The sequence below is a fragment of the Asterias amurensis genome, chromosome 17 (genome assembly GCF_032118995.1).
Source record: "Asterias amurensis chromosome 17, ASM3211899v1".
Classification (NCBI taxonomy): domain Eukaryota; kingdom Metazoa; phylum Echinodermata; class Asteroidea; order Forcipulatida; family Asteriidae; genus Asterias; species Asterias amurensis.
In genome coordinates this window covers 6,601,265-6,615,767 of record NC_092664.1, presented here as the reverse complement: position 1 = coordinate 6,615,767, position 14,503 = coordinate 6,601,265, and the positions used below count along the sequence as shown (strand labels likewise).

The 14,503-nt window shown below is 39.6% G+C and overlaps 1 protein-coding gene across 3 annotated transcripts; it reads right to left on the bottom strand.

Moving 5' to 3' along the window:
- Nucleotides 1–883: 883 nt before the first annotated feature.
- LOC139949735 (uncharacterized) lies at nucleotides 884–13,354 on the bottom strand. Of its 3 annotated transcripts, none has more exons than XM_071948250.1 (6): nucleotides 12,983–13,354; nucleotides 10,523–11,353; nucleotides 7,771–8,835; nucleotides 6,726–6,884; nucleotides 5,061–5,267; nucleotides 884–4,173 (listed from the first exon to the last, which is right to left on the bottom strand). In XM_071948250.1, the coding sequence occupies exons 2-6, from the start codon at nucleotides 11,252–11,254 to the stop codon at nucleotides 3,379–3,381; spliced, it is 2,958 nt and encodes a 985-aa protein (XP_071804351.1). In that variant the 5' UTR covers nucleotides 11,255–11,353; nucleotides 12,983–13,354; the 3' UTR covers nucleotides 884–3,378. The 3 variants fall into 3 exon arrangements, with proteins under 3 accessions (XP_071804351.1, XP_071804354.1, XP_071804353.1); XM_071948253.1 differs by having other exon boundaries at nucleotides 7,771–8,832; XM_071948252.1 differs by lacking the exon at nucleotides 12,983–13,354 and adding an exon at nucleotides 11,829–11,970.
- Between the last annotated feature and the right edge of the window lie 1,149 nt (nucleotides 13,355–14,503).

The following is a 14,503-nucleotide window of genomic DNA, read 5'->3' as shown; positions in this document are numbered from 1 at the left end:
AAACACACTAACAAGCCAACTTGCAAAAATGAATATGAGATTAACACCCAACATTTTTCATGAATGTTAAACTGTTGCCACAGTGCCCCACTAGTTTCTTGCTCAGTAAGCAAAGAAGTTTGCTGAGTAGCATTTGTTTTGCTAAGCAACTTTAAGATGAAATTGGGCTCAGATGATAAAATAGAACAAGTGAGATTGTCATTTTTTTTTTTAAATCTTATTTATTCCAAATAAAAAGTATTATAAATATTGATAAAAAGCAATATGTTACATGATAAGAAACAAGACTGAATTTGTTATAAATCATTTATTTAAAATCTAAATAAATAAAAAAGGAAAAAATTGTTAATTTTACAAGAGGGCCCTATTTCATAAAGCCTGCAGGCTTAAAGGATTTGAGTACCATTTCAAAATGTCCATAGATTTACATTAAACTTACAGGGTTTGAAGATAATGATAGTGGAAAGCAATATGCAAGAAATGACTATTGGTTGGTAATCCTGTTTTTACCCAGGAAGAAGTTTCATGCTAAGCAAATGTTTGTGCTTAAATGGTGTATGTAACTTTTGTAGGACAAGAACGAAACGCAATGTCCACAGATTTACACTAAACACAGATAATGATAGTAGAAAGCTTCCCTGAAAATATGCTGTGCTGAGGTGCTGCAGTTTTTGAGAAATGAGTAAACAATGTCATGAAAATACTTTTGTCACTGCTTAAAATAATTTTCGTCCCGTGAGACGAAAATTATTTTCATGACTTTCTTTTACTCATTTCCCTAAAACTACAGCACCTCAGCACAGCATATTTTCAGGGAAGCTTTCTACTATCATTATCTGTGTTTAGTGTAAATCTGTGGACATTGCGTTTCGTTCTTGTCCTACAAAAGTTACATACACCCTTTAAGCACAAACATTTGCTTAGCATGAAACTTCTTCCTGGGTAAAAACAGGATTACCAACCAATAGTCATTTCTTGCATATTGCTTGATATTGGTATTCAGCTGTTGTTTGCCAAATCCTGAAAATCACATGAAAAAAAAAAAAAAAAACATTGGTTGGTAATCCTGTTTTTACCAAGAAAGACATTTCACGCTAAGCAAATTTTTGTGCTTACATGCTTTATGAAATTAGGCCCAGACAGTCACTGTTCACCACAACTACAAGAGCTTCTTCCATAGTTAATGTTCAATCATTCTCTTATACGCTGCTCAATTTCTTTGGAAAAGGCATTCCTGTTTGCCAGTATAGATCTCCTGATGCTGAATATGGAGCAAGCATGTAAAATAACCCAGTGCACTTATCGAAAAGAGAAGAGGTTCGCCCCGATGTTCATGGTCCGATTGGCAGCAAATTGCATTACATGGTGCTATCAGAAACATAGTCCCACATCTGTCATGAAATACTGTATATTACAGCACCAGGAGCGTTATATAAGATGCCACAATTAGTATTATTAAGCTAGTCGAAACACTGAGGCTAAGGTCGTAGTTAAAAACAAGACAGTTCTGAGAAGTCTCCTGAACAATCCAATAAATCTTCTCCTGGAACAATCCAATAAATCTTCTCATCTTCTCCTCGCGGTACCCGCTGCCAAAACATAGGATTCGAACTGCCTCTATCTACCGGGCAACCTTAGTAGTCTAGTTGGTAAGACACTGCTCTAGAATTGAAAAGGGTTCGAATCCCACCCGAGTAACATGCCTGTGATATTTGTTCACAGGACTCGGGAAAGTACTGAGTATACAGTGCTAACACACATCGGTGTATGGATAAAAACCAAAAATTTATAATCTTCTCCTCGTTTGTATAAAATAAAGCAACACAGATCTTTAAGAACAAACTCTTACCTGGCAAATCGCAAACCAAACATATATAGATACCTCACCATGCAATACCTCAAATTATATATTATTTTAAATGGTTGCTCTGTATATAATTGCATCTTTTTTACAGTTCAGCTGACTTTTAATAAACAGGTAAATTTTCTGAGTTTGATGGCATGCAAAGCATGCACTCTCTATGATACGTTGAAATTACATTTACCATAGTTGTTTTCATTAGCACCAATAAATAGGAACTAGAAATTTTCAAGTTTTATATGTACAGGAAAAACGAAATAGAGAAAACCCTCGATCACGCTTTGACTTAAAACAATGTAGATTCAGGGCTTCGATTTTAAAGGAACACGTTGCCTTGGATCGGCCGAGTTGGTCTTTGAAAAGCATTTGTAACCTTTTGGTTATAAAATGCATATGATTAGAAAGATATTTTAAAAGTAGAGTATAATGATCCACAGAAGTATCACTCGAAATTGCGTGGTTTTCCTTTTACCTCATTGACAAACACGGTCGGCCATTTATGGACATAAATGGCCGACCATGTTAGTTCGCAAAGTTGAAGGAAAACCACGCAATTTCGAGGCAAATATGTGTGGATCATTGTATTCTACTTTTAAAACATCTTTCTAACCATATGCATTTTATAACAAACGGTTACAAACGCTTTTCACAGACCAACTGGAACGATCCAAGGCAACATGTTCCTTTAAGGTGTGATTCGACCCAGGATGCACAGAAGTGAAAGGCAGGGAAAGAAACCACTGAGAAACTTTCATTTGCAGAAACTTGATAGTCCATCCGGTAATTTAACATGAATAATTTTGTTGATCCACTAGCCTTTGGAAGACGTCAACGGAAAAAAATCAAGTTACCTAGCCCACCACTAAAATTGGTCTAGCTACAACCGTGCCAGTGGGGCTGCGCAAAGTCACACAACAAATAGGAGAGTTTCTGGGATGATAGATGGCAGCAGACTTACCGGTTAAATCCATTGTTCTCAGAATTATGTGCATGTTCAGAACTACGTAAACAATGGAAATTTACCCAGTAAGTCTGCTGCGACCTAGCTTTGGAAACTCTCCCATTGGCAGCAACGGCTCAGGCCACGACTGTTTCTAAGGACCACTTTTACTAAAACACATGATGGCGTGGTGATCTAGCCATATCCGCAACATAGCCGTGGCCGACAATTCGATCACAGCCTTCATGTTTTTGTTATTTTGCTTGTTGGGGTGTTATATTTGCTCGATTTAAAATTGTTACATACAAGTCCTGGTTTAGTATTGATTAACAAAGATTCCATACTGTGTTTCATTAAAGGGTGTTGCCTTGGATTGGGCGAGATGGTCTATGAAAAGCATTTGAAACCATTTGTTCTGAAACACTCGATGACAAGGATTTTATAAAGGTATATACTGATCAACACACGATGCTTTGGGTTATCCTTTTTCTTTGCAAACTAACAAGGGCGGCCATTTTGTGGAGTAACAAAAAACCTGATCCAAGGCAACAAGTCCCTTAAATGTACTAAGACCTACTTACTTTGGTTTTTTGTTTCCAACAGTAAAACTTGTATAACTATTATTACTAATACTAGCACTGTCCGAGCTTGCTTTTAGTTTAGGCAGTGGCAAATTCTGATAATGCAATTGTTCCGAAGGCCATTCATCCTGGACTGGTTCTTGTCTTTGATTCTGCCAGGCCAAACTTCTAGAATTGTTTAGTACTGTGTCTGGTGGAATTAACGGGTTTGATTGCAATGTGTGTATTTGGTTTGGATTTTCATCATTTTCTTCCGGGATTCTATTTTGGAGATGGTTACTCGCTCGTTCATTATTGTTTCCGTCTTGAAGATCAGATGATATCAGCTCATAATCATCTTCATCATCCTTGACTGGATTCCATATTGGGCGTTGTACATGTAATTTTGCCTCATCACTGTCGCTGTGTACATCACCTGAACATTGGATTGGGTGAACAAAAACCTCTCCATTGTCTTTGCCTGAACATTTCTCCTTCAACTCCTTAATGTCATCATGAACTATTTGAGCTGCTCTGAACAACTTGCACTCAATAAGCATCGATTCCAATCGCACTAAGGTCATCATTGATGACTCTCTCCTCGAACCCTGCAAGAAAACAATGCCAAGCACAACGGAAGAAGGGTGGAGATATTTATCAAAGTCCAGCTCTGCTTCTTGCCCGATGAAACATGGCTTGACGAGTAGCCTCCAGCGACGTTCAGAGTCAAGTTCATGAGAGAGTTTGCGGCACCTTCCAAGAGACATTGGGTCAAACTCATTCAGTCCAAGAATATTCATGCCATGGTGGTCCTGAGGAGACAAGATAAATAATTTTAAAGGCAGTGGACACTATTGGTAATTACTCAAAATAACTATTAGCACAAAACCTTCCTTGGTAACGAGTAATGGGGAGAGGTTGATAGTATAAAACATCGTGAGAAACGGCTCCCTCTGAAGTAACTTAGTTTTCGAGAAAGAAGCATTTTTCCAAGAATTTGATTTAGAATTTGAGGTCTCGAAATCAAGCATCTGAAAGCACACAACTTCGTGTGACAAGGGTGTTTTTTCTTCCATAGTTATCTCGCTACTTCGACGACCAATTGAGCTCAAACTTTCACAGGTTTGTTATTTGTATGCATATGTTGAGATACACCAAGTGAGAAAACTAGTCTTTGACAATTACCATGTAGTGTCCAGTATCTTTAATACTCCATAAACTCCTGGTCCAGAATTGACACTGATTCTGTGTCTCATGGAGCCTGATCCATTTCTGGGTCAGTATGAACCAGAATCCAAGAATAATAATAAGTTATAATGGCTTCTTATAGATGTGACCTATGTTTACATTCAAATCGCCCTCTGTTGACAAAACACTGTACATGTCATGTTTCGCCGGGCAAAAAGATGCGTAGTCATGGTAAGATTGCTTGTAGTTTCTAGCTGGCTGCTGGCGGTATGCGTGTGAGTTATCAATTATGTTATGGTCATCGAGTGACGTCAGAGGTCACATCGTCTATTTAGCACTCCTCATATCATAGAGTAAGTACTCTATGCTCATATCCATCACTCAGAGATGCCCAAGGCGCTTTAACACTCAGTATTTTCCTGCAAGTGTGGGACTAAGTTTTTGAATTATGAGATTCACACCTTTTTACATAGCACCATGTACTGTTTACGAGGTACTGTGGCTAGCTTACCATGCTTTCTCTTTCACTCCGAACACCAATCTCATCAACTACCCGGACAGTCACTCCAAACTCCTCATATGAGCTCTGACTAATACCGATTTCACATTCAAGTGGTCGATAGTCGGCGCCCATTGCAGCCTCCTGAGGTTGGACTTTAAGATTCAGGGTGCAGGATTCCTCAAATTGGTAGACGTCACATCTTGCCAACGAAAATACCTGCAATTTATAACAATAAATATTAACATTATTTCCTAATATCTTCAGAGTTAGACTTAAAGGCAGTGGACACTATTGGTAATTACTCAAAATAATTATTAGCATAAAACATTACTTGGTGACGAGTAATGGGGAGAGGTTAATGGTATAAAACATTGTGAGAAATGGCTCTCTCTGAAGTGCCATAGTTTTCGAGAAAGACGTAATTTTCCAGTAATTTGATTTCGAGACCTCAAATTTAGAACTTGAGGTCTCGAAATCAACCATCTAAACACACACGGGTGACAAGGGTGTTGTTTCTTTTCATTATTATCTCGCAAGTTCGATGACCGATTGAGCTCAAATTTTCACAGGTTTGTTATTTTATGCATATGTTGAGATACACCAACTGTGAAGGCTAGTCTTTGACAATTACCAATAGTGACCACTGCATTTAACCCAAATTCCAGGTTTTAGCCAGGATTTGGTAAAAAATGTGCTAAGCATGAAATTTCTTCCCTGATAAAAACAGGATTACCAACCAAATTTCCATTTGTTGCATATTGCTTGGTACTGGTATTTAGCTGTTGTTTGCTTATTCTGAAAATCACGTGGAAATTTTGATGGTAATCTTGATGGTAATCTTTTTTTTATCAAGGAAGAAATTTCATGCTTAGCAAATTTTTGTGCTTAGCAGCTCTATGAAATTGGGCCCAGGTGTTGCATGGTCGCCCTCTGGGTCTCTTCCAGGCTGGGCCAGGACGAAGTTCCCCTCGAGCGTAGATGCTCAGCTTGAGGGCGGCATGTGCTGGAGTGTCCTCTGGAATGTGGCCAAACATGCCAAAGAGGGAGTTGGGTCGCCATGAGATGGTCACAAGGATGTCCTCGAGACCGGTGGTTTCTTAGATTGATAAGTTGGAGACGAAGTCTGACCAACGGACACCGAGTATCCTCCATTGGCATCTGGTATTAAATGCTTGAAGCCTACGTCTATCTTCTACCAATAGTGTCCAGGTTTCTGACCAGTAGAGTAGGACGGGGAGAACGCATGTTGTGTACAACCTCAAATTAGCTTTTAGGTAAAGGCGCTTGTTCACAGGCATACTCGGTTGGGATTCGAACCCATGACCTTTGCCATTCTACAGCAGATGTCTTACAAACTACACCACCGAGATTGCCCGGTAGCTAGAGACAGTTAAAACCTTTAAGTACGTAGTATACAGCACTAACACACATCAGTGTAAAGGTTGTTGTAATACTGCTTTGTGTGTGCAGGCACAAATGTTGAAGTTGGTAATAAAATACTCCATCTTACAATCACTTCATGGTGGCAGCGGTGGGATATGAAGTAATCGTAACATGGAGTATTTTATTACCAACTTCAACCTCCGCACACAAAGTAGTATTACAACAACGGTAACACCAAAACTTGATAATATCTTTATCCCAATGCAAATTTTTATAGTTTCCATACTGTACCTGTTTTTTGAAGGATGTTTTCCAGAGTTGATTTAAACATTCAAGTTCAAATGTCACATCCACATTGGCATTGTTATGACCCCTATTGCTGACGTGCAAAAAGAATCCTCGCGATTTATCCAGCAATAACTTGCTGTCCTTCTCTCGTTCCTTGATTGACTGTAGGAGGACGGAATAAAAGATGTTTAAATTAGTAATTAGTAGAATTTTTCTTGCTGAGCAGAAGTTTGCAAAGTACCAGTCAGAAATTGTACACATGACATGGTAGTTTGGCTGGTTACCTTGTTCTGGTAGGCGTTATTAATAAAGTACTTAGCTTCTTTATTGCTTAAACAGCTCTATGAAATTTGGGTCTGGAGCAAATTGTTGTGAAATGCTCTTGGGTGCCATTTCAGTTAGTAATAATTATTTGATAATCATTGCTGGCAATGCTCAGTCTGCACTGATTGTTGCACTATTGATGCTTGCTGAAATAGCATCCAGTGAATTAATTTCACATCCAACATCCCGCATTTTTTCTCCGTCAGCGCTCTTGAATCTTTTGGTAGAATTAGAGTCATATGTCAACCCTGGCCATGCAGTCATGTCGGGCTATCAAGGGTTTTATCTTTCTGGTCAAATATTTGTTGGTCCCAACATTCAACCAGTTGGTGGATAGTTAGATAGTCATCAGCTGTTTGATTAAGTCAATATAACGATACGTTTGTGAATGTAACTGTGGGACATTGCTCAAAAACTATTGCAAAACACACTGCACACTCACACACCCTATCCTGTCCACCATATTGGCAGTCAAAAACTTGCACAAAAGATTTGACACCCCAAAATTACGCGCATTGTTCCGAAGTATATTCCACGTTGTGCAAGGAGGCTATCAAAAATTGACGCGAAACAATATATAAGGACTGAGGTCACGTGCATGTTTTTACGCATACAGAACAGCTATATCCTCCAATGATCTGCCTCCGTTTGGTCTCAGTATTGGCGCTTCTTGAGAGTGTGATGTCAAATGTAAGGGGTCAATTGCCAATATTGTCAAACTTACCTCACATGTCTCTGTTGATTCATCACAGAAATAAACTTGTAACTTCACACAACCGTGCAACGGATTTATGCCGTTAGTCTGCGAGTTATAAACCTTGATTCTGATTGGTATTAAAGAAGGCTGCGGTACGTTGGGACAACCAACCAAACCAAACCCTGTAAAATGATCAACAACTACTGTACAAAGATTGTCATTAACCAGTATGGTATCGCTTGAGCAGTCGGGAATGTCTGCCCATGGTTTGGTGGATGAATCTTGACGGACCCCAGACAACTTCCATTGAGAAGAATCTTTGACATGGACAGGGAAGCTCAGAATGACTGGAATGTTGAACTTGAGCCCAGAGGTGCCGCAATGAACAATGGGTGAAACAAACCCATTCTGAGAAGATGACGCCAAGTTCTGTTGAACGTAGACGAATATTTCCTGCGGCTCATCTCCAAGAGCACCAGGTGGTATGTAGAGGACTACACCATGTGATTTCAGCTGGAGACGACCACCTCTGCTGTCCACAATACGCCCTGTGAAGTTGACATTACTGATTTCTATCTGGGTAATACCAACATCCTTCTGTTGATTCAAAAGTTTCCTGAATAACTTTAACTCCTTCTCGATTTCTGGTAGTTCCTTGTTGGGACGCTTTGCAGGCACAGGAGGCACTGCCTTGGCGAGTACAGAAGGATCTGCATGAGGCGCTGGTTTGTTGAGTACAGGAGGCGCTGGTTTGTCGAGTACAGGAGGCGCTGATTTGTTGAGTACAGGAGGCGCTGATTTGTCGAGTACAGGAGGCGCTGATTTGTCGAGTACAGGAGGCGCTGATTTATCGAGTACAGGAGGTGCTGATTTGTCGAGTACAGGAGGTGCTGATTTGTCGAGTACAGGAGGCGCTGGCTTGTTGAGTTGACCAGTAGGCACCGCAGGAGGCACTTGCTCGTCGTGTTGTCTCGCCGAGTCATTTAACTTGCACCATTCTTGATGGATCTTCTCGGATGAACCCCTCTTGATACACGCTGTTTTTGGAAGGGTGGGTGGTGGCGTTTTGCAGACACTTGAGTTTGCATGCTGCTGTAAATCAAAACAAAAAAAGTGAACAAATTATAAGAAGAAGAATTCACCAGTTTTTATATAGCCATTTTCCCAGCCGAAGGGCGTCTAAAAGCCTTTTAACATTTTGTACCCCTGGTCACTGGGCCATTTAATTCATTCCTTAAACCATCTAAGCTCCATGCGAAGTACATACACAGCCTGTGCAACATAATAAATTATTATTATTTTTTTTTTTTATAACTGCAAAGGCGACCAAACAGGCCGAAAAGTACATTAACAGTTAAACAAAAATCCAATTATGTACAAAATCTGATATATTATTTAATTGCTTGAAAGTTTTTAAGAAAAACAACAAAAGCAAACACAAAAAACTTGAACCAACACTTAGCGGCCAAGCAGGCCGAGAAGTACACATTTTAAGTAAAAATAGTTCTTGTGGGAACAAATTATTATTATTTGTTTTAAAAATTACAAGATTAACCAAAAAACTAAATTAAACACAAAAGAAAACAACAAAAGCTACATTTGAATGGCACTTAAAAGATACGACAAGTAGTTGCAATGCACAGCAATACATATCTCATAGGAAACAAACGTATAATGCGCTCCTAAACTAAATCAACCACTGGAACCGTCTCTGCCCTCAGTCACATGTACCAATTTACCCCTGGGTGGAGAGAAGCAATTATAGTGAAGTGCCTTGCTCAGTTAGGGACACAAATGTCACGACCTGATCAGGGCTCGAAGCCACACTCTGCTGAACAAAAGCACTGGCCTTGATACTAATTACTATACATGTACATAATAGCCATAGGTAAGTGTTTCACAAGTTTTCACTGTGGTGATCTCCATGGGTGTACTTGCCAAACCAGCCCAAGGCTATCTTGGGTGTTTGTGTGTGTGGTTATACTCTCATGGCACAAACACAGCTGGATAGATCACTCACTGTTGTTGAGGGGAAGTCAACCTGAGTGATAAGTGGTTTATTGGTCAGCACACTGGGTTCAGATGGTTCAGCACACTGGGTATGTCCGGCCTCCCTGTAGCCGATGCCACGAAACTCTAGGATTAATCCTAACTCGAGTTAGGACGAGTAACCCGTCCTAACTTAGGATGGGTTCAATGCTTCCTACGTATTTTGGATATGGAACTTAACCCGTTTTAAGTCCTAAGATTAATCCTAAAAGGGTTAAGAAGAGTTTGGTGAAATCAACGGCTGGACAGTTTATCTTTTGTAGGTTGAACCATGGAGGATGACAATATTTACTTCCTCCATGGTTGAACCTTGGAAGACCGTTCAGTTTGGACTTCTTTCAACCGAACAGAAAAAAACTGCACAGCAATTTTTACTGCTAAGATTGAGTGGGGCATAGTCACAACTTTGGCTGGTATGACCTCTATTTCTACCTCCATGGTACGACTATAAAACCTATTCTGTCATGTCTGTTCCGAGTGTTATTTGTTAATTAAGGAATACTTTTCTGTGCTTCGCAAGTTGGTGCTACAGGACAGTACATGCTTTTTATGAAATTGAGCCCGTATTATTGTATCATAGAGTACCTCCAAATACATAGTCCGAAAGGCATGACTCATGTGTAAATATCTCTAATAATGCACCAAGTGTAAATGAATACTTGATTCAAAGTTCAATTCAATAATAATTCAACTAAAAACATGACAAAATAAAACCAGACGTTTCACTGACCACTGGTGGTTTTCCGAGTACAGGCTTGGGCAGTACACGTTCAGCCTTGAGGTTGGCGTTAGTCCCTGAATGCTTTTCATCTTGGTCAATACTATCATAAGTATGACCCCGAGCCTCGGTATCACGTAATTCTAACTCGGGTTTTCTTCCACCATCATGTTCAGATACCTCGCCGTCATCTGGCAAGTTGTTTACAGTGTACGGCTGTTTTCTGTTCTTACGGTCGGGACAAACTTCCGAACGTAGAGGGCGCGCTGTAATATTTTGGTAGCGGCTCCCGATCTCTTTTTCTGTTGTAGTTTTATCCAATGATGGACTTGGGGCTTGAACTTCTTCATAGATGTCTGCTCCATATTTAACATCTCTGGATGAAACACTTAGATTTACTTGATCATCCTCAGCAGGCACATAATACAAGTTTTCAGGCTCTTTTTGCGGTGGAACTTCAGCACTTTTTGTTTTCAATGCTGGTTTATTTTCTCTTTTAAACAAACTCTTAAAGGGTGATTTGTTGAAACGTGATTTATTTGTCGGTGTCAAACTGTCAGTGCTGCATTGTTCGCTTTTATCCGGACTTCCGACTGAATCTCGAGATTCAAAATCAGAGTTTTGGCTTTTAGTTTTAGAGCGATGTTTCAGCTTTTCGTGCATTTCATGAATAAACTGATTAGACATGTTGGGGTTATAGTTTTCAACTGGACCCTGCATATTGGACGACATGATCAAAGTCATAATAGGAGGTTTCTAAAGTATTTTCTTGATGTTCATTATCTAATCTGCAATGGGCTGAACATTCTCTGGTTTTGATTTCCTCGAATTATAAGCAGCAATCTGAAACAAAAACATGATCATAAGAATTAATTACCGAGTCAATGGGTGCGTTCGTTTAGCTTCCCTGGGTCGACCCCGATGTGGCGTATTTTATTTTTTCCAGGACGAACGTGGGCACACAATTACCCCACGTTCGTCCTCGAACCTGGAAAAAAACTCAGACACCTCATCACGTAAGCCTTCCCGTGGTGACGTCGGTGCACCTCGGGTCAGCCCCAACAAGAGCCCCGCTTGTGGATAGGGTCACTTGGGGCTGGCCCGAGGTGCACCGACGTCACCACGGGAAGGCTCACGTGATGATGTGTCTGTGGTTTTTTTTTTTCAGGTTCGAGGACGAACGTGGGTAATTGTGTGCCCACGTTCGTCCTGGAAAAAAACAAAATACGCCACATCGGGGTCGACCCAGGGAAGCTAAACGAACGCACCCATCAATAGACCTTATGCACATGACGTCATTTCAGTAGGGCGCCCTCACCTAGAGGTCAAAAGGAGATTGTTCATTGGCCAATACTGTGCCCCGCGCGTACAAATCCGTGCGTTTCGATTGTTTCGTCACCGTTTTTCCACTAAGATGGCCGCTGGATGACGTCAATGCATGAGGTCTATTTGTTTCCAAGTTGAGTATCACTACCTAGCAACAAAAGTATGTGTGATTGACAAAAATGAAACGAGAATCAAGCAGTAATTAATTGTATCATGAAGTGTTTGTGAAAATAGAATTAGCTGTTGCAAGCAAACAATTTACCAACCAAATGGACCGATGGTATAAATGCAAACAATAGTTAATGGCCTGACGTTTCTCAAAGGCTAAAGTCTTGAGAAAGACTCTGCTAGGGTAAAAACGTCAGGCCATGAACTATTATTTGCAAAACTTGTAATTGACAATAAATAAACTTGAGTTTAGTATACAAGCAATCATTAAATTATATCATACAACTGTTTCTGATTAAAATTCTTAAATAAAAATAATCTAAGCATGCAAGCAACTATTGTTCATACTGTTTGTAACGAAATTAAAGACAGTGGACACTATTGGTAATTGTCAAAGACTAGTCTTCACACTTGGTGTGTCTCAACATATGCATAAAATAACAAACCTGTGAAAATTTGAGCTCAATCGGTCGGAAGTTGCGAGATAATAATGAAATAAAAAAAAACACCATTGTCACACGAAGTTGTGTGCGTTCATATGCTTGGTTTCGAGACCGCAAGTTCTAAACTTGAGGTCTCGAAATCAAATTCGTGGAAAATTACTTCTTTCTCAAAAACTATGTCACTTCAGAGGGAGCCGTTTCTCACAATGTTTTATACCATCACCCTCTCCCCATTACTCGTTACCAATTAAGGTTTTTATGATGATAATTATTTTTAGTAATTACCAATAGTATCCAATGCCTTTAAATACAATTGGGTCGATCATGCAAACAATGATTGTATCATAGGCCTAAACTGTAGTATACCAGCAATAATTAAATCAAAGACTGTGATTGACAATAAATACAACCATATAGAGTACAACTGAGTTGAGAATGCAAGCAATTATTGTACCATAAACTGTTTGTACTGAGTTATACCAGCAATAATTAATTGTATCATAAACTGTTTGTAAATAAATCTTGAGTGACTTACCTCGATAGAAACACGTCAGCCTGCACACAGCGACTAAACCACGAATGATCAATTCTCATGTAATGTACGTTCCATCAGTAGCATGATAACACTTACTGTTTACTTTGTATTCTCCTGAAGTGAATGGGCCAGCGATATTTCGGTATTTCCTTCTTTGAGTTGCGTAATGCTCTACGCATACAATGACGTATAAACTATTATTAAACTAAAATTTCCCAAACTTTAGAAGTGCCTTTTGGTGACCCCAACCAGAAATTATATTGATGGTCATTGGTTGAGCGTTTTCGCTTCCTCGTTTGAGCGCGGTGACGATGCTGCGCCAGACCAAGCAACCGGTAACCGACTTGTGGACTCGTTTGGGCTCTGGTTAGGGTCGGCAAAACGCACCCCAGTTTGAGTCTCAACCTGACCTATAGTTTGAACCCCCCCCCCCCCCCCCCACCACCACCCACACACACTCCCTGCCATACCATTAGTAAAAAAAAAAAAAAAAAAAAAAAAAAAACAGTTATAACAATCACCCCAAGTTTGTTGTTGTTTGTTTGGGGATTGTTGGGGTGTTTTTTTTTTTTTTGGTTTCCCTTGGTGTGTTTGTTTGGTTTCCCTTGGGGTGTTTGTTTGTTTTGGGGTGATGTGGTGTTTGTTTGTTTTTTGAGTGTTTGTTTGTTCGTTTGTTTGTTTGTTTGTTTGTTTGTTTGTTTGTTTGTTTGTTTGTTTGTTTTGGCCGGGGGTGTATGGTGTTTGCTTGTTGGGTGTTTGTTTGATTTGTTTTCACATCATGTCAAAGTTCACATAAACTTCGTCCAATCCCGAGCATTTCAAGGCATGTCTGCTGAGTCATGTCCAGTATAATTAAAAGCAATGGTTCACACTTCCTTCGATTGTTAAACTATTATGAGCGACAGGGCACCAGTCATACTTCTCTGAATGTGTGTGTGTGAGTTATAGACTGAATAACATGACAAAATGAAGTCTGAAACTTTTGAAATTCTTCTCCAAAGTCTGATCTTCTGACGTAAAGATCACACTTCCTTCCAATATCAGAAGTAGCTATAAACCATCCTCCAACTTTTCTTCGAGTTGAAAAGGTACAAGCTTTGGAATCCGTAAAAAGATACCCCCGAAAAAAAGCAAGGATCTGAGAGAAAAAAAAAAAACATGAAGTAAATCTAAATTAAGTTAGTCCCTTGATTTCTCTTGAGAACTAAAACTGGTAATAAAAAAAACGATGAATGCGTGATCTAATGTTTGCTTTTCAAAATATTGACAATCAACTCATTGATGCATATCAATATTTAACTACTATGGGTACCTAGAGGTTCAACATGCAATATGATGGGAACAATTTGGGATTCCCCTAAAGTATACCCCAATATAGGCACCCATGAATACTAAACACGCCCACAACATCAATCAATATTGTTCAACTTCCAATCATGTCAACAAATGATGACTCATTTAAAGGGAACTTTTGATATGGAGTTACGAAAACACAGCAGGCCACTATGTTGTACAAAACGA

Coding starts and splice junctions, on each gene's coding strand:
- LOC139949735 (XM_071948250.1), bottom strand. CDS start 11,254: ATGACTTTGATCATGTCGTCCAATATGCAGGGTCCAGTTGAAAACTAT. Junction 8,836..10,522: donor TACTCGGAAAACCACCAGTG/GTCAGTGAAACG, acceptor TTTGATTTACAG/CAGCATGCAAACTCAAGTGT. Junction 4,174..5,060: donor GGAGTGAAAGAGAAAGCATG/GTAAGCTAGCCA, acceptor TTGTCTCCTCAG/GACCACCATGGCATGAATAT.